General features: G+C 36.4%; 1 protein-coding gene across 11 annotated transcripts in view; it reads right to left on the reverse strand.

Annotated features, from left to right (window-relative positions):
* The window catches only part of agap1 (ArfGAP with GTPase domain, ankyrin repeat and PH domain 1), a 348,474-nt gene that overhangs the window by 97,431 nt on the left and 224,074 nt on the right, over positions 1-26,969 (reverse strand). For all 11 annotated transcript variants that reach the window (XR_012407727.1, XR_012407728.1, XR_012407726.1 and 8 more), the window contains 3 exons: positions 25,967-26,094; positions 22,524-22,679; positions 19,382-19,474 (listed from right to left, as the gene is read on the reverse strand). Coding sequence is in view for 8 of the 11 variants with exons in the window: in XM_001921491.9 (XP_001921526.3) it covers positions 19,382-19,474; positions 22,524-22,679; positions 25,967-26,094 (377 nt within the window). In the remaining 3 variants the exon portion in view is untranslated. The remainder of the gene's footprint in view (positions 1-19,381; positions 19,475-22,523; positions 22,680-25,966; positions 26,095-26,969) is intronic.

Raw genomic sequence — 26,969 nt, forward strand, 5'->3', positions numbered from 1 at the left:
GGCCATTTTATTAGGTACACCTTCCTAGTACTAGGTTTAACCGCCTTTTACCTTCAGAACTGCCTTAATCCTTAATGACTAAGGGAGTATTCACACTATGCTATCCGAACCGTGCCCAAGCCCATTTTCCAGATTGTTTGTGTGCTCTGAATCGGGCCACTTGGCCAGCCCTGGCACGGTTTGAAGGTGTGCCTAAGCGCGGTACACTTGGGCTTTGGCGCGGTACGCTTGTGTTTGGTGCAAAACATGAAACTGAAAGCGAGACGTGACTTTTAAGGGACCGTTTAATATGGATTATTTAATCATTCTTACTGTTCAGTGAACACAAACTGTCGTAGTTTATTAAAGACGCAAAACCCCTCACTGCATGACAGCTGCGCACCTTCAGCAAACCTCCTAATACCTGCAGCACGAGGACTTTATGACTGTTTATGACAAAAAAGTGGCTGATCTGTTCGGCGAAATATTTGACCGCATGTCACTGCATATCAAATGACTTAAATGATATAACTTAAGAAATCCCTGTGCTGAGCGAGAGTGCTTACTGAACAGCGCAGCATTGATGACGTTATCGTGCCCAGGCCCGAATTTAATGTGAGTGCGGGCCGTCGGGGAAGACGGGAGGGGGGACAAGAGTGCTTTGGCCCGGTTCAAGGCAACTGTACAAAAAAAACTGCTCAGAGATTTGAGTCCATTTTGGGTCCAAATGCATTGAGTTGCGACCAAGTGATTGGCTGATTAGAAATTTGCGTTAACGAGCAGTTGGAGAGGTGTACCTAATAAAGTGGCCGGTGAGTATTTATTGATATTTTTCCTAAACCTTAAAACTATATATAAAAAATGAATAATATGATTGGAAAAGACTTGTGAATTTGAACGTTTATTGTCTGTATCTTATCAAGCTCCTCGTCTTATGATGAAAGGACATCTAGAACCTCCTGTCCATGTTAAATAATACCCAGGAGTTCAAGTTTGATGACTGGACAGTAAAGATGGTAATGTGAGGTTCATTGTAGCTCTCGGTTTTAAACAATAACACGTCAAGGTCATCAAGAAGCTTAATGAGAGGTTTAAACACTCCCCTGAAAGACTAAACCAATCGAAGCCAATGGATACTGGCAACAAGAGATTAGCCAAATCTAAACAGAGAGCCCTGATTGATGTTTGTGTATTCGTTTAAATTATTTTCGAGCTAAAAATTATACAGGGAAAAGAAGAGAAAGAAAAAAAAAAAAACTAATTTGCGGGAGGTTAGTGTGCATGACAAAATTGCCATCTTGGCCAAAATGGCTCGGAGCAGCGACAACCTTTCCCTGGGAAATGATATTTTTCCAATCCCACAGAAGGCGGATCATGTCACACTCGTTAAAGGCTTGATAGCAGGTCTTTAATATTCACCGTCTTAATTAGGGCTGCAGTTAATTTCATTAAATTCTTTCGGTGCTAAATGAAGCAGATTATGAGACATCTTTTATTGCGAAGCGTGAAATTACAGCCTGCCCGCTGCCAATGGCAGGGCCAAGCTAATGAATTACAGGGTAAATAACACCCGAATTAACCATCCAATTTAACTCCTTACAAAGCACCCCTGCTCTGAGGGGGCAGAACTTCGTCAAACGTGCACAGCTCAGTGCTCATCTACGCACCAGAACATGCAATTACAAGCATGATACTAATTTCCCTTTATGATGAGGAGAGACGTTTGCTGCCATTGTGTTTCTTGACGAGAGAACATTTCAGAAGAGCAAGGCATGCTAAGAAGTAACCTATGAACATTTTAGCTCTATTGTTTTGTTTAATATTGACTATTGAACATAGCAAATGAATCAGGAACATGAAGAGACAAATGGTGATGGAAATTAAAAACACATACATCATGCTCAGTGTAGTCTAGAACTCAGTTTTCAAACTGGCGTCCAGGTTTTTATGCTTATTCTGGTGTTTTACTGCATTCAAAATTTCACCTGTGTTAGTTACTAAATGATGTTTAATGTAAGCTATTTTAAAAAGGGCTGTGCAAATTGGGAAAATACATTAAATTCTGATTTTACTCACTGATAATGGGATTTCGATTGGTAATTTCATTTAATAAACTGCTCAATATACTGTACAATATGTCTGCATTATCATCCTCATGAAGGTTGTTAGAGTGAGAGACGGGATGTAACGAAGTACAAATACTTTGTTACTGTACTTAGATTTTTTTGGTGTCAGTATTTTACCCTACTATTTATTTTTCTGACAACTTTTTACTTTTACTCCTTACATTTTTACACAAATATCTGTACTTTCTACACCTTACATTTTTAAACCAGGCTCATTACATTCGTTTTCATGTGTTTGGAGCTGCAATCTATATTATTTTTTGTCATTATGCAAATTAAACGCCTTTTTGATTCAGTAACTCAATTGTTTCATTGAGCGCCTGCGCACAAAAGTGTGGCTTTTTAACCCATGTTGATCACGCACATATGCAGGCTAATTTATAAAGCTTTGCACAAAAAAGGCAAGGATGACCAGGATGACAGAGGGAGTCAGCGATGTAAACATTACTGAAGCAGCCACCAGGTAATAAGCTGCGTTTGAGTCGATCAGATCACAGGTAAATTAGACACATTCCCAAATTTCTGTCTTTTGTCCACTTCTGACCATAGTTTACTATACAGGCTTCTCTGATCTTTCAATCTAATACCACTATTTTTTAACAATCATGTGCTTTTTTGTCAACAATTGTACAGTTAGTACTAAAACAGTTAAGTCCTTTATGGATGCTGTATGCCTTGAGATTTATTTTTTATTTTTTTAATGAGTTCCTTTTTCCTAATACAGAATTTATACTGTTTCACTGTGTCTTTATTTAAATTAGTTTAACAAATATTTTAACATCAAAACTATTCACATTGGGCGACTTTTGAATAAAAATATAGTGAAAAGCATCAGGAATTTATCACATGAAAAGAAGTTCATGCAAAAAATTTGAGGCTGTAATTGCACCTGTGTATGTTGTTTTTTTGCATAGAATAAATGCATTAACAGCATTGATGACTATATCCATGAAAGAAAATATCCCGAAAACTCTAACAAAACTAAGAAACACTGAAAACATGGGATATTTTGATTTTAGTTTTGAAGCTGATAATGCTGCTTTAGCCGAATGCCCAAAATAGAAAAATATATGATTTATTTATTATATATATATATATATATATATATATATATATATATATATATATATATATATATATATATATATATATATATATTAGGGATGTAACGGTATTGTAAATACCGTCATACCGCAATATTAATTTTTTTTCGATATTACCGAAGTCGCATGACTCGGTAAAACTATAGGTCTTCTGAGAAAATTTGCTCAGGCGAATGAAGCGAACGGGAGGTAGCGAAAACTACAATTGCCATCAGCCCATGCTTGACCATCATCTCTTGCGGTCTGTTGTCGCTACAGATCCAGTAATGCGGAAATGGAGTGTGCTGCTAGAAGCGGGGATGAAAAGAGCATCCAGTAATACTTACGGTTTCACGGCTGGAGAGGCCGTTTTCATTCTGAAACGCTGCAGCTCCGTCTCAGTGTGGATGATGGAAAACGGAGACATCTGAAAACGGAGGCGGGGCTGCAGACATTTGCCTCTCTGATTGGGGCTTTTCCTGAATATTAAGTAGCCTAACACGCACAGTTCAGTCCTGCATTATCTCCGTGTAAGTTCAGACTTCGCAAGTTTGATCAAGGCTGCAGTCTCTTCTTCTCAGTTTGATATGGAAAAGCAGACTATACCGAGGACACGGGTAAATCTTCAAAGGGAACAGTGTACTTTATAACTTCATTCACATCACCCTGGCTTCGTTGTTTCACTTTGTCAACAATAAAATGTAAACATGATTTAAGGAACTGCCTATTTTCATTTTAATATTAGCAACTTAGACAGCAGACATGTTGAGGCGTCGTGCTGCATATATGAGCGTCATCTTCACTGTGTGGATATTTATAACAAAACGGAGCCGATAACAACTGCCTCCTTTCAATTTCAGTGAAAATACGGAACACACCCTCTCTTTTGCCGAGTATCAGTTTTAAGAATCGATAATGGCCATTTTAAAAGTATAACATACAATAAGTTTATACATTATAGGAAATAAAGGCAAGCGATAAGTCAATATACAGAATGTACGTGGTTACATTAATCATTAACTTATCTTTGCGCTCAGCCAAAACACGTTACCTGAGAACAAGTAATAGATTCCAATGACCAAAGTCAGGGAATATGTCGTTAGATAAAGACAACAAGATAAATGAAATATCCCGTTTAATAAATATAGTGAGATTAGATCCAGCGGGAGATGCTTGATGAGAAGTCCGACTAGCAGAGCTCTCATCTGGGTAGATGGGCTGAGTGTGATTAAATGTTGAATGTGATGAGTTTTCAACAATACTAAATTGAAACTTTATTTTTTACATGGTTTAATATTTTTTTTGTTATTAAAATTGAAGTTCCTGTTTCAAAGCTTACAGATAGATGGCTAATTTGTATGTCATTGACACTTTTGGCACTTTTTTGGAGTATTTTCATAAGTTTTGTTTTTTCTGTAAATGATTCAATAAATACCGTACCGTGAAATTCTGATACCGTTACATCCCTAATATATATATATATATATATATATATATATATATATATATATATATATAAATGTTTTGGAAAAAAATTATTTGTTAATTGAAGACATTTATTATTTGACATTTGACATAGGCCTCATTTTTAGAGTGTATGAATGGACAATAATTAAAAATGGACAATAGTTAAACATAAAAATAAACTACATGCTGAATGCTGTGAATTTATATAAGAAACTCACTTCGCTGTCAAGATATGAAATGTGAAACTTGAGCACTCAAAGCAGGCGATTGAAAATACAGTTGTAGTCAGAATTATTAGCCCCCCTTTGAATTCTTTTTTCTTTTTTAAATATTTCCCAAATTATGTTTAACAGAGCGAGGACATTTTCACAATATGTTTGATAATATTTTTTTCTTCTGGGGAAAGTCTTGTTTGTTTTATTTCGGCTAGAATAAAAACAGTTTTTAATTCTTTAAAAGCCATTTTAAGGTCGAAAGTATTAGCCCCTTTAAGCTATAAAGGGGCTAATACTTATATATATAAAAATATATAAAAATATAAAATATTATTTACTGTCATCATAGCAAAGATAAAATATATCAGTTATTAGAAATGAGTTATTAAAACTATTATGTTTAAAAATGTGTTGAAAAAAATCTCTCTGTTAAACAGAAATTGGGAAAAAAAATAAACAGGGGGCTAATTATTCAGGGGGGCTAATATTTTTGACTTTGACTGAACTAAACTATTCAGTAAAAGTTTAAAAGAAATCAGTTTATATGAGCCCTCTAGGCAGACGTCATCATTATTCCACCATGCTGTATGTTAATAGTGGGCGCTACAATTGCTTTGAGCACTGTTGATTGAGAAGATTGAGAATCCGCTTATTCAATTGTCTATCATATTGGTTTTATTGTTATATATTTATATTACATTCATATTTTAATCGCAACAATTTGAATTGTGATCATTATTTGATTTCAATTAATCAAACAACCCTAATTTTAAACATCACATAAATTACTTAACAAAATACGCTTTCCTTGTTGTCTGTTTAATCTGATTTACTTTTTAGAACCAAGTATTTAATTTATTCCATCACTAAAAAGACTTAAAGGTCATTAAAACAATTTTTTGTTAGAAGAATTTATCTTTTTCTTAATCATCTGTAATTAACCCTTTCGTTTGGTTAATGAATCTGAAACAAAATAGTTTAATTCTTTATGCGTCTAACTTTACACACTCAAATCTAACGCCATAAAGGAAATGTGTACAAGAATAACGTCTGCAGACTTCTTTTTCACGGCAACAATCTAAGCCTCATTTTGGAAAATTAATTTGTATTAAAAAGCTTGTGTAAATGCCTTTCCATATACTTAACAAAGATGTGTGTGCGTACGTTAATCGGCTAATTAAGAGCGCGGAACAGATGTCGGCACACTCCGGGCTGCGCAGGGTCAGTAAACAAAGCTGGCGATCATTAGAGTAACATTAGTTTCTCAACAAAGCCATAAACAACTCTATCAAACTAAACTATTTTCACTGGCAATCCAAAGACCTCGGCAAGTTTCAGCATAATAATAACTCCTTAGCGTGACCTCTTACAAATTTAAATGAGCCATTCAAAAAAATAAATAAACAAACACAATAGCGGCCATTAAAAATGACCAGCAGTCAAAACAAACAACATAATATAGTCATAATATAGCATAGATGTCAAAACAAGCAGGATCCCTGAGCTGATTTGACAAACGCTCTCTATTAAGAACCAGTCAGGGGGTCAAAGGAGGCTGTGATTGGCAGAGGTGCGAGTTGTCATGGCAAATTCAGGTGACATGTCTGACCTCGCCACACCCACTCGGAGGGCTCAGAGAAGTCGTTTTGAAGCCCTCCGCAGGGAGACGGCGCTGAAAATGCTCCTCTTTAGCCATCTAATTGCTGGAGAGTGCGAGCCCACCCCAGCCTCATTACTGTCCACCGAGCCGGCTGCGTGTTTTAATGAGGAGCATGTTCTAATGAAGGCGTTTTTACAAAGGTTTTATTGTAGCTGAGAGCCATGTTGAGAGCGTAACCTTCAGCTCAGGAGTCAGAACAATAACCTTCGTAATGAGATCACAGTCAATGGCAAATAAACTGCGACAAGGTCTAAGAGAGAGTGAAACTACCTTAAGCACAGACATAATTGTCTGAATTGTGTCTTTGTTTTGGGGATTTTTCTGTAATGAACAAGAACAATTACATGTCTAAGAAACAGCCACTGAAATCTAGTATACCTTAAGGCTGATTTATACTTCTTCGTCGAGTCATCGGCGTGACCCACGGCGCCTGCCTTGAGCGTAGTTGTGCATATGTGCACAAAAACACTTTAGAAAAACTAGATGGCAGTAGGTTATGTTCCTCTGTGTTGTTTTTCGCGGATGTTTTGTTTTTTCTGAACGCTACTTTCATGTACAAGTAGCTAAAACTTGCTCCTTCAGAGGCAGGAATCGGCAGACATGCAACAACAATAATAGTCAAAGTAAACACAAAACAACAGTTTCCATCTAGAGCTATACTTCACGGAATGTACAGACACTTGCTTCAACATGTTTGCCTGGTTCTCGGTCCCACCCACACTGGTCACAACTACCAAGCAGACCAATCACAAAGCTTGTGCTATGCGACGTTGCGACGTGTAGTTACATTTTTTTGAGAGGTGCGTGTCAGCGTCAGCCACGGTGAGGGCTATGCTCTTTACTCTAGAAAATAATTTGTTCTCCATAGCATCTACTTCGTTACTAAATATTTGAAGAATCTTTGCCATCTATTTTGGTCTTTTTCACAGTTCCTACAAATATTGGCAGCAGAACCCTCTTTTTGTCATGTTGGCATTGCAACAACTAGGAATGACTTTAGTTCTAGGATAGTTCTAGCCGTTTGGGAAAATAAAGTTAGCTTCTATTTAAGAGAAGGGCTTAATCCAGCATACCATGAACAAGTTACTAGAGTGCTGTAAGTGTTTATGTTGATTCTAAGTCAGAATTATTAGCCACCCTGAATTATTAACCATCATTCATTTTTTCCCCCAATTTCTGTTTAACGGAAAGAAGATTTTTTCAACAAATTTCTAAACATAATAGTTTTAATAAATCATTTCTAATAACTGATTTATTTTATCTTTGCCATGATGACAGTAAATAATATTTTGCTATTTTCAAGACACTTCTACACAGCTTAAAGTGACATTAAAAGCCTTAAATGGGTTAATTCAGTTAATTAGGCAGGTTAGGGTAATTAGGCAAGATATTGTATAATGATGGCTTGTTCAGTAGACAATCGAAAAAAATATAGCTTAAAGGGGCTAACAATTTTGACCTTAAAATGTGATTTAAAAAATTTAAAACTGCTTTTATTCTAGCCAAAATAAAACAAATAAGACTTTCTCCTCAAGAAAAATCATTATCAGACATACTGTGAACATTTCCTTGCTCTGTAAAACATAATTTTGAAAATATTTAAAAAAGAAAAAAAATCTCAGAAACGAAATACTATTCCCATCAGTTTATGCTACCAACGTAAAGGCTGATTTATACTTCTGCGTCAAGCACATGCATATGCTCCAGCACAGCCTTCACGCGCTTACATAGCCCACACAAGCTCTGTGATTAGTCGGCTTGGTAGCTGTGACCAGTGTGGGCGGAACCGAGAGCTGCGCAAACACATTGGAGCTCTAGATGGAAACTGTTGTTTTGTGTTTACCTTATCGTTATTGTTGTTGCACATCTGCCCATTCCCACCTCTGAACGAGAGAGTTTTAGCTACTTGTACATTAAGGTAGCATTCAGAAAAAAAAAACTTGTGAAGACATACGACACAGAGGAACATAAAAATCCCACTGCCTGCTAGTGTATCGGAGGTGTTTTTGCACAGCAACACAACAAGCATGCAGAAGTATACATACATGACTACGCTCAAGGCACGAGCAATACGTCACGCCGATTACTCAAGGCAAATCAGCCTTAACCTACCCCAAACCTAAATCTTAATCTAACAACATTTCAAATATAGTGTTGCTAGCACAATCTAACAAGCAGGACCCTGGGCATGGTGACTACTGTAGTTCATATGACTGAGCTTCCGTCACTACATGGTGCAAAAGCTGCCATCATAGCATTAAAGATCATTTTTCAAACATTTGCATATCCTTCAAATTAAGGTAAAATGGCATTTTTATGGCAAAACACCAGAACTCAAGAGGTTAAAAACGTTATCATACTTTCATTCTGAATGTTTTATTTATTGCAAAATAATTGTTCCTCTAGTGATTAGATTGACAAAAATTGGTGTTAATATGAGATGTAATCAGAGCCTAATAATTGCTGCATTTCATTTTGTATTAAACGTTTCTAAATGGTTTCATTTTTGTTTACATATTAAAGTGAATTGTTTTTACAAATGAGATATCATTTACCTCCTTTTATCATGACATTAACTAGAACAAAGTAATTATCATTAAAAGAAAAAAGAAAAAATATTGAGGCAATATGCTATGTCTATGTCTAAAAATTCCAATAGGTGAAATCTGCGTAGTTGTTTGCTTTATTCTTAACTATTATTATAGATGTTTTCAGGCTGAAAAAACCCTCACTACACTATTTTCTCAGATTAGCATTAACATTGTCACACTTTTCTCTCTTGTTTAAACACTTGCGTAACTTCTACCTTCCTTTAGCATGTCCAGAAGTCAAACTTCTTGTGTGATGGTTAACACATTCCTCTACCTTTTGGCTGCTACTGTGGGTGCCTTTGACGGTGCAGAATGTTTCGTCGGCATTATGGGGAGAAAACTTGCAAACATACAGTACAGCATTTCAGAGTCACACTGCTAACGATTTAAAATTTATGTCAATTTGGTAAGCTGAACGCATTCAGTACTGTACAGAATTGCACTAAAAAGAAATTTGTGAAACTGCGAGACCGCGAGAGGTGGACTACGTTATCGCAAGGAACCAGTGTACTATAATTAAAACCTACAGATGATAAAGTGGAATAAAATCAACATATTGAAGTGCATTTTTATGTTTTGTTTTTCATGACTAGCCTGAAACAAGATGTTAAGATGAAAAGCCAAACAGAAAAAAAAAAAAAAAAAAGGCACGCAAAGCAGTGTTTGTGGTTTGTTGCTTCGATTGGTTTAGCCTTTCTGGGGAGTGTTTAAAACACTCATTAATGCTCCCTAATGATCATGACATGCTATTGTTTAAAACCGAGAGCTACAATGGATAATACTTGCCTTCAAAACTGTTTACTTAAACAATGGCACTGCTGCAAAGACTAAATAGAACAGAAAATTCCAAGCATCAAAATCAATTGATTTTGTTCAGGACTCAGCCATGTGTACGTAACTCACTAACAATTACAACCATACCTTCAAGGAAAAGCTGAGCAAAAAATATAACCCACTCAGACATCTGCCAAAGAGATTACAAGTTGAGTTCCACATCAAGAGCAGGCGATGATGAGCAGCTGAGAGCCGCAAAAGTTCAAACCAATAACAGAGGGATTTTTCCAAGAAATTTCTCAAATTCTCTTTCCTGGGCTGAGTCGATGCCACTGAAAGGGTGTTAATGTGAAGCAGCCAAGCAGGTAGCCTCAAAAGTGTATATCCCAGCACACATGCTAATTGGAGAGCAGGTCTAACACCCAACAGCCTGCTGCAGTGAAGAGGCAGATCGGGAGAGACATGAGCGCATAAGAGGAAAGACCACAGGGAATTATCAAATCAATTAACATCCAATTCCTAAACGAAGCTCTGGCTTGTGCCTCTGAGCGCAAACTGCTCGGCTGCGTTATCGTCTGCGAGGGCCCGCTTTCAGACTGTTGGTGAAACACTCATCGCCCAAACATAGCGGCCAATTAATAGGGGAGATGCCAGAGCGGCAGAGGCAGACACTGATCTGATGGAGGGATTGTGGTCAGCGGCTCCACAGCTGCTCGTCTGATATGGTTCTGTTTCTGAGGGGAGTCTGACATGTCATGGAGAAACGGGACGTTAGAAATTAAACCAAGTTGATTAAAGGACCAATGGGTAGGCACACACAATAGAACCTTAAATACTTTTAAAGCTGCACTGTTAAAGTCAAATTTAAAGCAATTGGAACAAAATTATTTTACCGTAAAGTTTAATAAAACCATTATTCAAATATTTTAGCTTAATTTTACATATTTATTTTACAGCACCTTATTTACATTTGTCTTTTCATAATTATAGGTATAACAAAAACAAAATAACTAAATAACATACATTTAGATTAATATAATCATTTTGTAAAAGAAAATTGTTTTAATAACATTACAAACACCAACACATCTATCCTACAACAAATGTTAATACTAGTAGTATTGCTAATAGTGGTAGCAATAATAAAACAATATATATTTTTTTTTTTAAATTTTAACTACAAAATAACTGTATACACAAATATTCACGTATTAAAAATATCAAATTTATAAATTAAATACAAACTGGGGAAAAAAAGATCTAAATCTAGACAGCATGGGTTTTTAATTTTGTCAGGAAAAGGGTTTAATGAGCAGTTTATACCTGCAGTAACTCTGAAAAATGCTACAATTGTTTTACAGCTTAAATTTGTACTACTAATTAAATAGGTGTAAAAATATATACTTCTCAGATTTCCCCTAAAATCAGCATAGAAAATGCAGGTATAATTGAGATACAATACTGGCCCATCTCCACTAAAAGTTGATTTATACTTCTGCTTCGAGATCGACGTGACCCACTATGCATGCCTTGAGTGTAGTTGTGCATTTATACTTCTGTGTTCTGTCTGTGTTGCTCTGCTATAACACCTCCGAAATGCTAGCTGGATTGGGTGTTTTTTTTTTTTGTGGGTGTTTTGTTTTTTCTGAACGCTACCTTAAAGGGCACCTAGGTTACCCCTTTTTTCAGATTTAATATAAGTCTTTTGCGTCTCTAGAATGTGTATATAAAGTTTCAGATCAATATACCCAATAGATTTTTTATTATACCTTTTACAAGATGCTGTCTTATTCTGATTTCCAGCAGGGGGTGGTTTTGTCGTACTGTGCCTTTAAGCCGATTCTTTCCCGCCCACTGTTTCTACATAACTCCTCCCTCAGCTGCGTCAGACAACAGACAGACTTAAAGGAAGGAGGTCTCACGTAGCATTTGTGAGATACTACAGTAAGAACTAACCTTTACTAATCAGTATTGTGAAGTTGCATTGATGAGTCACACACAATATCGTTACGAAGTTATGATACACACACACACGCAGGCAGGCAGGCAGACAGACAGAGCGTCCTTAGCCTAGTTAAGGCTAACCTCAAGTGTGGATATCTGTTATGCTAATGTACAAAATAAACCTGATTTAACTTCCACAAACCGGGATTAAAGCGTCTTCTTTTATAATTGTTCTGACACGCGGCTGTGCTGATGAAGTAAAGCTTAAGTAAAACGCTGTAATTAATTACACACATACTCTGTTTTAAAACACTTTAAACATGTGAAACTCTAAATCACATTTGATGATGATTGCTGATCCTAGCGAACAGAACAGAGCTTTTATTCCCGGTTGCTTTGCGTATGTCTGCCTGGTCTTGTTGACATATACACGCGACTACCGGAACATGTTAATGCGCGCAGCTGTCAATCAATTCGGTGGGTGGGGGGAATCGCACACCTACGTAATGGTGCGATCGATTTGAAAACAGCTCCAATTGGCCGACCCTTTTTTTTGTAGTTAAATTGGAAAAAAAAGGACTGGGTGTGTTCATATCACCCCAGTATGACGGTCTAAACACTATACCAACACACAGATCTGTCCAAACAGCTTGAAAAGTAGATTTTTTACCATAGGTGCCCTTTAATGTATAAGTAGCTAAAACTTTACAACTTTATTCATAAAGTAAACAAATCAAACGTTTCCATATGAAGCTCCTCCACAGGACTCTACACTTATAAACACTCGCTCCAAAGAGCTCGCTGCTCTCCCGTGGCTCTTGGCTCTGCCCACATTCGTCGCTAATACCAAACCAATCAATCACAGAGCTCACGCTAAGTATGTTTAGTTACAATTTTTGAGAGGTATGCTTCAAAAGCTGTGCCGGTCCATAACCATGCAATCAACGCAGAAGTATAAATTAGCCTTTAGTGGTACGGTTTCGTACAGTACGGTTTATCTCAATTTCCAATGTCAAAGATACAAAAATAGTGAATCATTCTGTACCACTTCTTTGGCACCCTTTCCTAAGTGTACCTAGCTCAGCAGTACGGTACCAAAATAAATGCTAAATGCTATTAGTTTACAGAGAATCATGACACTTAAATATAGAGCCAAAAACACAAAACCATAATAAAACAATGATGCCGTATAGCAATAAACCATGGTCAAACAAAGCTTATCGTCATCTTTTGACAAACAGACACATGCTTAGAAGCAAGAACAAAACCTGCTTTATGTCTTCTACTGTTGTTTATGTTGCTGTTAACATGTAGCATCTAAGTGTGTAGAAAGTGTGAAGTGCACCACATCCTCTCTCCATTCACCCATACTTCTACAAATATAGAAATAACGTCATTTTCTGGGCAAAAGACGCAGTATATGAATGTTCCGCTTCCCACAGTCGCATACACTTCAGCATAGTATGATGAAGATGTCTGTGTGGGAATACATTTCTGAATAAAACACACTATCGGTCAGTAACTCTAGTGTAATTTGAATGGGAGTAGGCAGGCTACCAATATTGCACTCCCTAATCCTAACGTTATTTCAGAACAGCATTTTGTGATTTCCTCATTCTTATTGAGAACCGGTACAGCCAGTGCTCACGACTGTTACACAATATGCACACATGATCAGTCCTTTCTACACTTGCTTTTTTATTTATTTATTTATTTATTTATCCATGCAGTCTGTGCACGCATCATCTGCATAAAGGTCCTCAGAGCAGGCTTTACCAACATAGGAGAGCAAAGTAAAGATGCGTTGTCTTTCAGCTTGCATTAGAAAACAGTCAGTTTACTGTTAGGAAACCCACATCAGAGAAGTCTGATGTATGGGAGTCTTTTTCTTGTGTCATAGATGCAAATGAAAAAAAAATTACCCTTTGTGCGATGTGATAATACATTAAAGTATTATCTTTTAGCAGTCACAAGACTGGAACCTCAGTCTAAGGCGGCACTCATATCTCATCACAAAGAGGCAAATAAAACTGACATTTAGCCTACAATCCTTACAGTTTTATCAGTCATCTCTCACTTGTGGTAGTATCCAATTTAAACGCGAGATTTTGGAGACTACATTTAAATTTAGCGGGAACGGTCGGGTAGAAAATTATTATTTTTTTATCATCATTTGGCCTTTATTAAGTGGATAGGACAGTATTTCAGACAGGAAGCAAAGTGGGAGAGAGAGAGAGAGAGAGAGGGTAGAAACGGGAAATGTACTTGAGACGCGATTCGAACTTGGGATGCCCTGAGGTGCTAATGCACCATATATCAGCGCGCTAAACACTAGAAAATTATTCTAAGCAGGCAGTGGGTGAACAAAGGCTGAATATACGGTGGGAGCATTTGGGTGCAGAATAAACCTACAAAATTAGTCTAGCGCAGATCTCCAGCCTGTTGTACACCTCTCGAATAAATTCAACTGCACATTGTGACGAAGCATAGCACAAGAGCTGTGACTGGTCGGCTTGGTAGTGGTGATGAGTGTGGGCTGGGCCGAAAGCCATGGGAGCACTCGATGAGCTCTAAATTGATACTTTTGTTTTGTATTAACATCATGAATAAAATTGTTCCTGCCTCTTTCTTCCTTGAATGAGTGTGAGTTTGCGCTACTTTTACATTAAGTTAGCATTTTACACAAACTCGTAAGAAACTCAACACAGAGGAACACAGAAACCCCACTGCCTAGTAGTGTCTGAAAGTGGATTGTCAGCTCAACACAAACAGAATGCAGAAGTATAAATGCACAGCTAAATCTTCAATGCACGGCTACATTTAATTCAGCCTTAACAAGTAAGAGTCCTATTGGCAGCGGAAACGCAAGCCTGATCAGGCTGACCTATACCAAGCCATAATGTACTGTATTAAACACTACCGCTCAGTGTGGAAATGAGGAAAAGGCTCAGTCTGAAGCTAGAGCACTAGCAAGTGAGCAAGAGGACAGCAAGGGAAACTGGAATCACTGAGCACTGCAGAGGCTACTGTTCTCTGATTGATCTCCTTATGAGATGAAGAACATGGGGACCAATGGGGCCACTGCTCAGCAATGACAGCGTGTGAGTGTGTGTGTGTGTGTGTGTGTGTGTGTGTGTGTGTGTGTGTGTGTGTGTGTGTGCGTGCGCGAGTAAGTGTGGGGCAGGCTCTGTCTGACACCAGGGAAATTAATCCCTCATTTATGTACCTGCAGTGTCAAGAGGCTGAGATGCTTCAGAGATATGGCTCTGCGCCAGGCTCCGTACCACACTTTCTTTATTGGCTAATGGCACACTATACTGCAGGCTCTCAATTGCATTTACTGTACTGTTGTGAAAGAGAAGTTGTGAGCATCTTTTTATCCTTATTGTATAGTTCATAAGGGTAAAACCGCTCTCAGCAAAAATATATATATAAATAAATAAATAAATAAAATTGTAATTTCCACAATTTCTATGAATTAGACATGGTTTAGAAAAGATTGTAATGTAATTTCATAGATAAATAATTCAATGCACATTGTTTTCAGAATCTCAATCCAAAGCAAACCCAAATCAAGTGTTATTGTTTTTTGAATCATTTAAAACATTCAAATGAAAATTGCTACATGAATCAAAGATTGATGCAAGTTTGTAATGAGAATTGTTGCCGATAAATAATAATCATAATAATAATCAGTGCTTCCCACAGGTGTGAAATATACTTGCAGTGGTGGCCAAATTAAGAGACACATTTTAGGTTATTTAAATAAAGCAAATTAGTTGATGAACCATTTCAAATGGTGTACAGATTATTTTGTATATACATCCCCTAGTAAATAGTAAATGTTTCTGAGTCGTTTACTAAAGAATGAATTATTTAATGTTTCTCTCGTTCTCACGGCTGTGCGCATGCAAATCAGCTGCGAAGCCGATGGAAATAGGTTTAAATAAAAAGGTAAAATGTACATGTAAGGTTAAATGTAAAAACGCAAACAATTAACAACAACTTTTGAAATAGAAAGCCAAAAAGGGAGTGTGGACAGTTGTCGCACACACAGAACCAGCAGTAGCCTACGAAACGGGTAAACGAGAGACAATTTTCCAATGGTTAATCGATCACAGACATTTGGATAAAAAAAGTGTAAAAGGATGATAATAATAGTAAAAAAAATGCTCAAAACTAAAATATTTATAAAAATTTAATAAATAGAAATTCTAAATATAGAATTTGCAATATAATTACAATATTACAATATAAACATAAATAAATACAATAAAAATCCCAAATCAACCAAATGTAGGTACCAATATGAAATTAACCAGCCCTGGTCTCACGAGGAAACTTAACTATTTTACGTTTTGTCAGTTTAGTGGCTAATTCATACAAATTTGTACGAGTTCAGTCAGAGGAAAATGTTCGATTTTAAAAAGGAGGGGCGGCGCCCAACCCCACCGCTAAATCCAACTGTCATTGGTGGATTAAGCAAATCGTACTTAATTGTATGAATAAGATTCAGAATTGCTGTGAGATCGTGTTGAATTGACACATACCTGCTACAAATACAGGTGCGGTTAAATGCACTTGAATTAAATAAACCTAATATGAAGGTTTTCCTTGCTCCCCTAATCAGAAATTGGGGAATGATTTTCATGATTTCTTATATACCGCTAACTTTTTAGCCAATAACTTTTAGAGTAATAAACAGTGATAAGATTCTGACAGTATGATAACCTTGGATAAAAATATAACAGTGCACGGTATTGTGATCACTGCTCTAAAATATGTTGTTCTTAAATGTCTGGGTAAAATACAAAATTTTCCCCCATTGACCTTAAATAATTTTATTTTAAGAAACATTTAAAATATTTTGGAACAGTATCTTTTCAGCTGGAGATACTGTTGCCTTAAAATAAATAGTTGCAACAAAGTTTTGGAGGTTTTAAAACCTTGACTTTTTCAAACCACAGAAAACCTTGAAAACTGCTATCGTCCCATGCCTAACTCATACATATTTGACCAGACATTAAAACAAACTAACAAAATGTAATAATGTTATAAGAAAGAAATCAGGGTCGCTGTCAATCTTACATTGTCCTGTTTGTATTTATTTATTTTTTTTTTTTTGGAGTATGCTGTTGTGTTTTGCACTGTCGTTGTATTTGCACTGTCTGTATTTTGCACTGTTGTTGTATTTGCACTCTGTATTTTGCACTGTTGTTGTATTTGCACTCTGTATTTTGTACTGTCTGGAGCCAGCACCTAAGCTTTTCACTCAAAATAGCACACGTGCTGCTGATGATGTGACAATAAAAGTGATTTGATTTGATGAAAATCTTTTTGACTGTACCCAACCCCCACCCACAAAATCAGGGTTTACAAACTAAAAAAAGAGGGCTTTAAAGTTCCAATTCAAATCGTAACAAAAATGTAAAGAAATGACATGCTCTTAATGTTGTTCAACAAGCAGTTATTGTCTTCATCACTCTTAGCATGGCGCACGAAAAAAAAAGAGCTCAGTCTGAACAGAGTGAGATGATAGTTAAAGCTTGAGCTGTTCTCTCCTCCGCACAGCTGCCTGCCGCGGCTCAGCCTTCCCATCTGCCACTAGTGCTGCGCCCTGCTCTCAGCACCGCTGCAGTCGGCCAGCCTCATTTCTTCTTCATTAACCGCCACTGACTTTAACAGGATTTATGCAAATAGAGCCGCAGGAGGTGAGAGATCACTGCTGGCAGCATTAGCACTCACTTGTGTGCCTCGAAAAGCAGCACATCCACAGTCCTTTTAAGGCGATTCGTTAAGCAGCCATCTTGCTAATGCTTCTGGGTTATTTTCCATGTAGGTAAAACAGACAAAGTACATCTGCTCAATTTCAATTATCCTGTCAATCAGGCATGATTGTGTCACAGATTTAGCTTCTTTTTCTCATCTCAAAAGAGAAGGAAAACTCAATTTAAGGATTTCTGGGAAACAGCCTTCGCTTAAGAGTGTTTTGTCGATTCTTTGACCATTTAATATGTAAAAAAAAAAAATACTAAATTAGTTTTAAACACTCTTTAAATGTACTATTTGTGTTTCTGTTAGTTTCATATGTTTAAAAAAAAAAAAAAAAGTACATTTAATTCTAAAGTGAATATTGTCAGACATATTTTCCACACTCTACGAATTACCTCAAATTAACCCCCAAAAATTCTAGAATAACTCGAAATAAATGCATTCATTTTTAAGAAAAATAATCTTTTCGAACAAAAGAAACATTATACAGCAACTACTAATTAAATTAATGAGTATTTGCTGGAAGAAAAACATTACTTTTTATTAAAACATACTAAGCGTGCACAATATATGGTTTCAGCAGTGCCGGCCTGTCCAACAGGCAATATAGGTCGTCGCCTAGAGGTCCAATCCGTGACTAAAAAACCATAACGTGATCCGAATTGTGATCGGTTACACCACTAATTTACTGCAGATGGAATGATTTCCATGGAACAAAACCTTTGTTTTTAGAATACTGTTAGTATTAAAAAAATTAAGATTTAATTTATTTTTATCTGCTTATTGAGAGACGTGCTTGTGTTGCTCAATTCATATGTTAATTGAGTTATGCTTCGCAATCAAAATTGGGCCCAAGAATCATGCATTTTCCGCAGAAAGCTTTGCTAGTGGGACAGTCCCACATCAGCAGCAACCGATTACAGCACCATTTCGTTGTCTCGAGGTCTTTTGTAAATGTCTTTGCCTCAAATGGAGTCTCTCTGCAATATTCAAACACAGCTAAAAGATCAGCAGCTTGGCTTTTAAACGGCAACTGTACAGCGCTCTGGACGACGGAAGAGCTGCTCCACTGCGGCTTGCTAATAAACACAGATCTCACTTAAAGGCAGCTTTAATCAGAGATGCAATTTGTTCATTAGAAAATTACAAACAAGGCCACGGCGCTGACATGAGAGGGCACGATTAGTGCCGCTAATTACCTGATTCTTTCACTCCAGCTGAGATGCGCAGAGGATGATCTCGCCCCCCCGCCACACGCTCTCCTTTACTCTCTCGCTACACGCTCTTGTTTGTGACAAATTAAGGCCAAGTCAAACAATCTCTCCCATGGTGCAATGGAGGGGGTCTTCTTCACATCACATTCTGCTTATCAGCCCCCCCCCCTTTACCCTTCGAAGCACAGCACTAATTCAAGGCTTTCTGGGGGGGAAAGATGGACCCGTATGCAGATTGGTAGACTGCACTTCATTAGGATCCTCTTAGCTTTCTTCTAGCCCACTTTTGACGGTGGAAAAAGAAGGTGGGAGAAGGAAATGTGGAAGGGGTTTTGGCTTGTGGGGGAGAAAAAAAATCCCTTCCCACTTCTTATCCTAATGATCTCATTTCTGCACACGGGAGAGCCTGGATCTAATTGATGTCAAGTGCGTGCTTTCACTGTTAATCAAGACGATGGCATCAAACGCGTCCGAGTGCTGATCTGAGGCCTGTTCGTCCACAATAGACCGCTGTTGGACTCCAATTATACCAGCCCAGACGGCCGGCCAGACCCTACCTGTTTAATTGGGATAGCGCGGCCACTTCCAATGCTGTCTGCGCGGCCATCCATCCCTTTCTTCTCCCTGTCTGGTTCGCTTCCCTTGCGAGACTGTGGGGGAGAAGACATGATTTTAGTCAAAGACGAGCTGGCTGTTAATTGAGCCCGACTTCAGCCTGGATTCAGTTTGGAGTGCGGGGCTCTCACACGACTTCAAAAGTCAAGGGGGTGTGGGAGGGGTCAACTTGACCCTGACGTGACCCCACACCCACAACTTCTTGAAAGGAAAACATGTGATGGATGTGCACTACCATTAATGTGAACTACTACGTTTAGAAAGTTTAATGATCATTCAGTTCAACATTTTTTAACAAAAAAAATTTAAATAAATAAAATAAATAAATGACAAATATATTTATTGGTGAATGACTAACCTTTGTATAACATTTATATTATTAAAGTCGGACGAGCATTTAAAGGTTTGAGGCCTGTAAAATAATATTTTAAAAAGTGATTTAATCCAGTGATTGTGCGCTCATTTTTTTTTTTTTTAGTAGCTATTAGTCCAGTTTACACTGTCAAATAACTCTTCAGTTAATTGCTTATGCTGATTTAGAGCTGAAGAAACATTTTTTTATTTTAGTATAAAAAATAGTGCAGCTTAACTTAATAACAATTTATTTTTGTGCAAACTGTGTTCTTTTCAGTATTATTTAATGCTGATATTAAAATTGTACATTTACAGTATTCATAAAATAAATCTTTGTAATAGAATGTTTAAAACAAACAAAATAAAAAACATAATATGATTGTTCTTTCACTTTTCTACACAATCTGTCTATTTAAAAAATACATTTAATTTAAAACATTTGAAGGGTAGTGTATATACAGTTGAAGTCAAAATTATTAGCCCTCCTCAATTATTAGCCCCCTTCTATATTTTTCCCCAATTTCTGTTTAACATAAATATGTTTATTTCAACATATTTCTAAACATAATAGTTATAATAGCTAATTTCTAATAACTGATTTATTTTATCTTTGTCATGATGACAGCACATAATATTTTACTAAATATTTTTCAAGGTACTAGTATTCAGCTTAAAGTGCAATTTAAAGGATTAATTAGGTTAATCAGGCAAGTCAGGGTAATTAGGCAAATCATTGAATAATGATGGTTTGTTCTGTAGACAATAAAAAACAATGCTTAAGAGGGCTAATAATATTGACTCTAAAAAAATAAAATAAACTATATATAATCTGATTTTATTCTTGCCAAAATAAAACATGATAATTTCTCCAGAATAAAAAAGCTCCTTGCTCTGTTCAACATCATTTGGGAAATATTTAAAAAAGAAAAAAGACAAATTCACAGGAGGGCTAATATATTTGAATCCAGCTGTAAGTATATGAATAAAATCATTTAAAAACACATTTTATACATAAATATACATGAAAAAATGGAGTAATAGTGGTTCAAATCATCACAAAAAATAAATCAGAAATAAAGTATTTAACCCTTGTGAACTGTTCAAATTTACTACCCTTTTGTTAAGTTGGATAAGATGGATAAGAAAACAACAATTAAATTAAACTGCTGTAAAATAACCACATAAATATTTTTGTCAATTTTTTTTCATAAATCTGTTAATCAACCTTAGTCCTGATCAAAACAACTAAATCGTTTAGACAATTATAGGACTTTATCTCCTTAATTGCCAAATTAATTCACAAAGGATGTCACTGAAAATAACATAAAATGAAATTTTTCAATTTTCAAAGTCCTTGTGAACTGAATTTTTTTCCTTTTATCACAGTCTTGGACTAATTATTAGTAACAGCATTGGCTTTGATGCATTGTTAGATTTTAATTTTTTCTCCCTAATTTACTGTTGGTGGCTGTTTTTGCCCCATTGTCCTCCATTATAACTACATTTGATGGTGCATAAATACACAGTCTTTGTTTTTATTTACTCTATGTAGTTCTGAGAGCTGAGATGTGTATTTTGATTTTCCCAGACACATCAAGTAAGATGTGAACTAAGTTTTTATAAAGGGTTAATGGTGCCAACTGATGATAAAGAATACAAAATACAAATTGGACCTCTTCCCAACAGGGAAAACCACCAACAATCAAAAGATTTTGTAACCAAAAAATGTGGTTATAATGGAAATCAATAGAGCAAAAACAGCCACCAACATTAAATTAGGGAGAAAAAAATTAAATCAATCAAAACAATGCATCAAAGGAAATGTTGTTCTACACATCCAAGACTTTGATAAAAGGTAAAAAATAAATAAATAAATCCAATACACAATTATTTACTATATTGAAAATACGTCATTTTTGTTTCTTTTTCACCAAATCAGTGACATCATTCATGAATTTGGCAAACAGTTAAAATCCTGTAATTTTCAAATTAATTTAGTAGTTTTGATCAGGACTGAGGTTGATTAAAAGATTTATGCAAAAAAAATGTTAAAAAATATTGATCTGAAGCATTTTTACAGAAGTTTAATTTAGTTGACTTTTTCATCCCTAACAAAAAAGGGTAGTAAATTTGCCCAGAGAGTATTGTTGAGTCCTTAAAAAAATAAAATAAAAATCAAGGCATTTTCTCAAAATATGTGTCAAAATAACATGTGTCACTAAAAATCATTCTGCTAGCTGAAACACAGAAAAGTTATGGCCAATTTAAGACTCAAAATCATCCCAGAGGGGATGAAAACATTCCCACCACACAAAAAGGTTAAAACAAAAAGGGTTTTGAAATAGCAGCAATAACATTACGACTAATAATGTTACTATTGTTTCAAATGCATCTTATTAAAAAAAAATCTACTTTGGTGGGCAACTTTTGGTAAAACTTCTTTAAAAAAAAAAAACATTCCATTATACAGACACAAACACAATTAATATTATATATCTGATATATCTGATATATCTGCTATATATATATATATATATATATATATATATATATATATATATATATATATATATATATATATATATATACACATACATATATATATCAAGGCATTTTCTCAAAATATGTGTCAAAATAACATGTGTCACTAAAATATATATATAATATGGTTAAGTTCAAAGACTAATCAATAAGCGCAAATCTTTCGACCTAACGTGAGAGCAGACTGACCGTGAAGAGGTTGGAGCGTCGTTTGGACTGTTTGCGGACGGGTGTAGGTGTGTTGGCAGTTTGTGGGACATCAATACGCAATTCCTTCTGACTGGTACTGGGAGTGGAGGGCACAGAAGACGAGTAATCGCTTAAACTCCCTCCACCATTACTGTTCTGTAAAACACACACACACACACACAACAAGAATCACATATAAAAGCAAGAAAATAATCTCACGTTACAAAGAAACGCCACAGGCCTCCTGTTTTTCTGAGCTTCTCTAAGCCGCTCTAAGCTTGGCTGCACATACACAGACTCACTTGTACACTGCTAATGACAAATCAATGAGGACTGAGCCATGTGGAAGAGGATTAGTGTTTGACCAGGGGGAAAAAATCATGTCTGCTATAGAGAAAGTGGCGCTTTTGGGGAACAAATCAAAATGTGTGTATATTACATGCTATAAACATATCTGATGCCAAAATCATGTTTGATTTTTTATTTTTATTAACTATTCATGCACTCCAAGTATCTAAGCATAATCTAAAATAAAAAGTTCCCTAACATTATTTGTCAATAAAAAAAAAAGCTACTAAAAAAGCTACTAAAAACCCTTAAGAGTGTGATACAGGTTTCTCATAATGGTCTTCAAAAACACAACACCAAAAATCAAATCAAATCATCGTCTCACAGATTTTTGTGATCAATAAATGAGTTAATTATTATCATAAATAATCTGCTTTTATTTCAACAACGGTTGACGGTTATTTCAACGTATAAGTCAACTCTTTTATTCCATGTGTGTTTTGCGAATAGATTGAGTTTTTTTATGTCTCTCTCTACTCTTTTGTGTGAGAGTACTTTAATAATCCCGCCAGGGACAAAATTAGAGCAGTAGCCTCATGATACAACAAGCACATACAAACAAAAATATCACTCAAAAACAATATTAAAAAACACAATCCAGCAGGCTTCGTAATAACTTTTGAAATATAATAATACTACTAAAAAAACATACATTTAAATGTCAAACTTGTTAAACTTTAAGATTATAAAGACTTATCCTGTAGTTGATCTTCCTGTCACTCATCAGTTATAAACCCTTAGGGGCTGATCACACCGAACGGGCTTGTATGTTCCAAAAACACGTCTTTTTTGTTGATAAGAAAAAAGAAGTGTGGTGCACTTTCTATGTCACTAGGCAACGACTGAATCAGCTGGGTATTCTGCGAGAGAGTTGATGTTGATATTGGTCAAATTTTAATATTTAATAATATTGTGAACTTAAAGATTTGTGAGTCATACAGCTCTGGATAACTCAGAACAGCAACCACAAGTCTCTCCTATATTTACAAAAGTCTCCATAGTCATCTTGTCAACACAAACACTGCTGTCACCTCAACGGAAACCCCACCTCTGCTTTCATTTGATTGGAGAATGAAAAATATGTGACTGACGTAATGTGCTTTTCTACTTAGAGTTGACTTTTTTCAACTGTAAGCGCACAGTGCGCAACAGCACAAACGCGAGACACAGCAGGCGATTAAAACGCAAGATGCGCAAGGCGCATAAGCAGTGAGCAAAACACTCGTGTCCATTTGCAAATCATTTAAAAAAGTTTCCTCTCAACAAAAAAAGTGTGTTCACTGTGATCTGCCCCTTATGCTTTAGTTCAGTGTTTCTGAACCATGTTCCTGGTGGACCACCAACACTGCATATTTTGGATGCCTCCTTTGTCTCTTACAGCTATTACAGGTCTTTCAATCTCTGCTAAGAAGCTGATGATCTGAATCTGGTGTGCCTGGTAAATATGGAAAACTGGTGGTCCTCCAGGAGGTTGAGAAACACTGCTTTAGTTGGTCTTCCTGTCAATCATCATTCTGACATCAAAAAGTCCGGTCAGCAGTCGTTTTTTTTGTTAGTTTTCAGATGCCAAATGTATTTAGTGTTTGATTGAGTTGATTTATACATGTGTTCATGACTGTTACTGTGTACAAATGTGTACTGGAATCTGTGTGACAGATTTAGCTGATGTCTGTGTTAGAATTTCAGTCTTATACGCCCGGTTTAAGGCAAAGCAGGTGTTTTGGGCTACTTTATTGAGACTCTTGTGATACTTTTTATCTTATCTGATGGTATGTTTCTGTTTGTTTTGCTATTGAATTAGATTATATGTGTGCTTTGCAAGATTAGTTTATTTCCAACTTTGTCCTTTGGCTTCTTTAGTGTAATTAGTTCCGATTAAAGTGTTGGAAAGGCTGACAATTTTGGGTTTTATTTTACAATTTTTTTTATTTGTTAGTGTAGAAGTAGCTTCAAAGGTAGTTTTGTTTTGTTAGTTTATTTTATTTGACTCCATTTTTTATTTGTTTGTGCTAAACGTTGTAATTCGTTCCTCCCCTTTCTTAAATAATGATTCATACTCTTTTGTTTATACATTTAGAAAAGACTGCAGTACATTTCCATTGTTTTGGTTTCATCTTTGATCTGCCCACACTGTCCCAAAGTTACGGTTTCAACCTTTTTAACTACACACTTTAAGACCTTCAACTTTCACACGCAGCAAAGCTCATCAGGCCCAAAAGCACTGGACCAATCAGAAGAGCCCGAAGGCAGAGCAATGGCTGCAAGCTTCTGTTTATAGTATAAAGTTGGCATGAAAATGTTTTATTTACCATTATATCATGGCAGAGGCAGCGCTGTTTGTGGCTTTATCAAGAGATCCTGAGTAACATAATGTATCTTGAACTGCTTATCACAACATTTTTTCCCCCTATTTCTAATTGTTGTTATTACATCACGTTCAATATTGCGTCACATAGACCTTGGGCTACACTGTGCTTTTTTTAAAACCCAATCCTGAGTGTCTCGCGTTTTTTAAAGGAAAGACGCATTCAGTGTGAATGAGCCCTAAAGGAGTGTGTCCACCGAAACAATGTTCTTTTTTTCTGTTGTTGTCAATAAAAGCGCAACGTTTTTAACACACCAACAGCATATCGAGGCACAAAACATGCAGTTGGAGAAGTGCTCGCAGCATTTTTAGAATATCACATTGACAACAATGGAAAAAAATAACAAGTTCTCAGCTTTGGGGAACCACTTAAGTTTACACGCGCCCTTACTATTTGTGAGGGGGTGTTTATTGTTCCACTTTTCTGCACATGATTACTATGGTTTGGTGGAGTTTTTCTCAATAAATAATTTAAAAATAAAGCTTACTTGTTTATTTAAGCAAAATCTTATGCAAAAATTTGCAACTAAATGCATACTTTGAAAGTGAAAGATATTTCTTTCTTCAATTTAAAGATATTTCTTTCTTCAATTTAGAGTAAAATATTAAATTCAATTTTTACAGACTTTAGACTATTTCACAGTACTTCTCTGTGTAACTTTCAATTGATAAGCCTAAATAAATGACTCAACCCCAACACAATATCTAGATAAAGTGTGTGGAAACTCACCTGGCTGATATGCACTGCAGACACTGGCGCTGCGCAGACGGAGGAGTGGCTTGGAGAATTGGGCAGGGACTTACAGGGTCCGATTGACAGCTGCTGCTTCTTCCGGATGGCAACTACTTTCTGAGCCACTGCAATCATAAAGAATGGAAAAGATCAGGGGGAAGTTTATACGCCCTGAAAAAACACCAACAGTAAGCGTGCAGAAAAAAAAAAAACAACGTCAGTTGTGTAGTAAGACGGTTAAAGTGGTCCACTTCATTACCCCTCATGAGAGCGTGTATGGAATCACTAACCCAGACCACCCCTAATTCACCCATCACTCTCCTCCACTCGCCTCGCTCTCAAAGCCTCCAAGGCCCATTATTTCAACATTTTCCCTCCCTAGTCCATTTCTTTTTTTCCCTCGATGCTTTGCCCGTGCCAGGAAAAGGGCGGCGTCAGTCAATCGCTCGCCTCTGTCCATATCGATCGCTTGACGGCCCCTGTGGCAATATGAGCCCGGCCTGCCAAGAGATGTTCAACCACTTTGTCATCTCACGACTAACGACATTGATCCCATCATGTGGAGAGAGAAGCTTACGGAGAACGGCTCATTTTTTAACCCATAAATCCTTTAAAACCGACACTGGTGAGGGGGGAAGAAAAGTAGCGAGTACATTTTTATTCCCTCTCAGAGTTTAACAGTAACTCTTAAGTTGAGAACTGTCAACGCAGAAATTATATTCTCAGATTTAACACAAATAATAGTGATTAGACCTGATTTCACTTTGAGACTCAAAAAAAAATAAAAACTCGCCCTCTAGTGTTTAGAAACTTCCGGAAAGCTTTAAACCGAAGTGGCCCTTAGGAGACAGGAGAGAGTTAACAGCTCAAGTGCCTAGAACTCAATTACTGCAGCTCCCAATAAATAGGGCCGGCTCTCATTCCGTTGTAAATGAAGTCATTGTTTTAATTGGACCTATTAAATGTCTGAGTTTTAATGATGATTCCGTCATAAACATTT

Source organism: Danio rerio, chromosome 6, assembly GCF_049306965.1.
Source record: "Danio rerio strain Tuebingen ecotype United States chromosome 6, GRCz12tu, whole genome shotgun sequence".
NCBI lineage: Eukaryota > Metazoa > Chordata > Actinopteri > Cypriniformes > Danionidae > Danio > Danio rerio.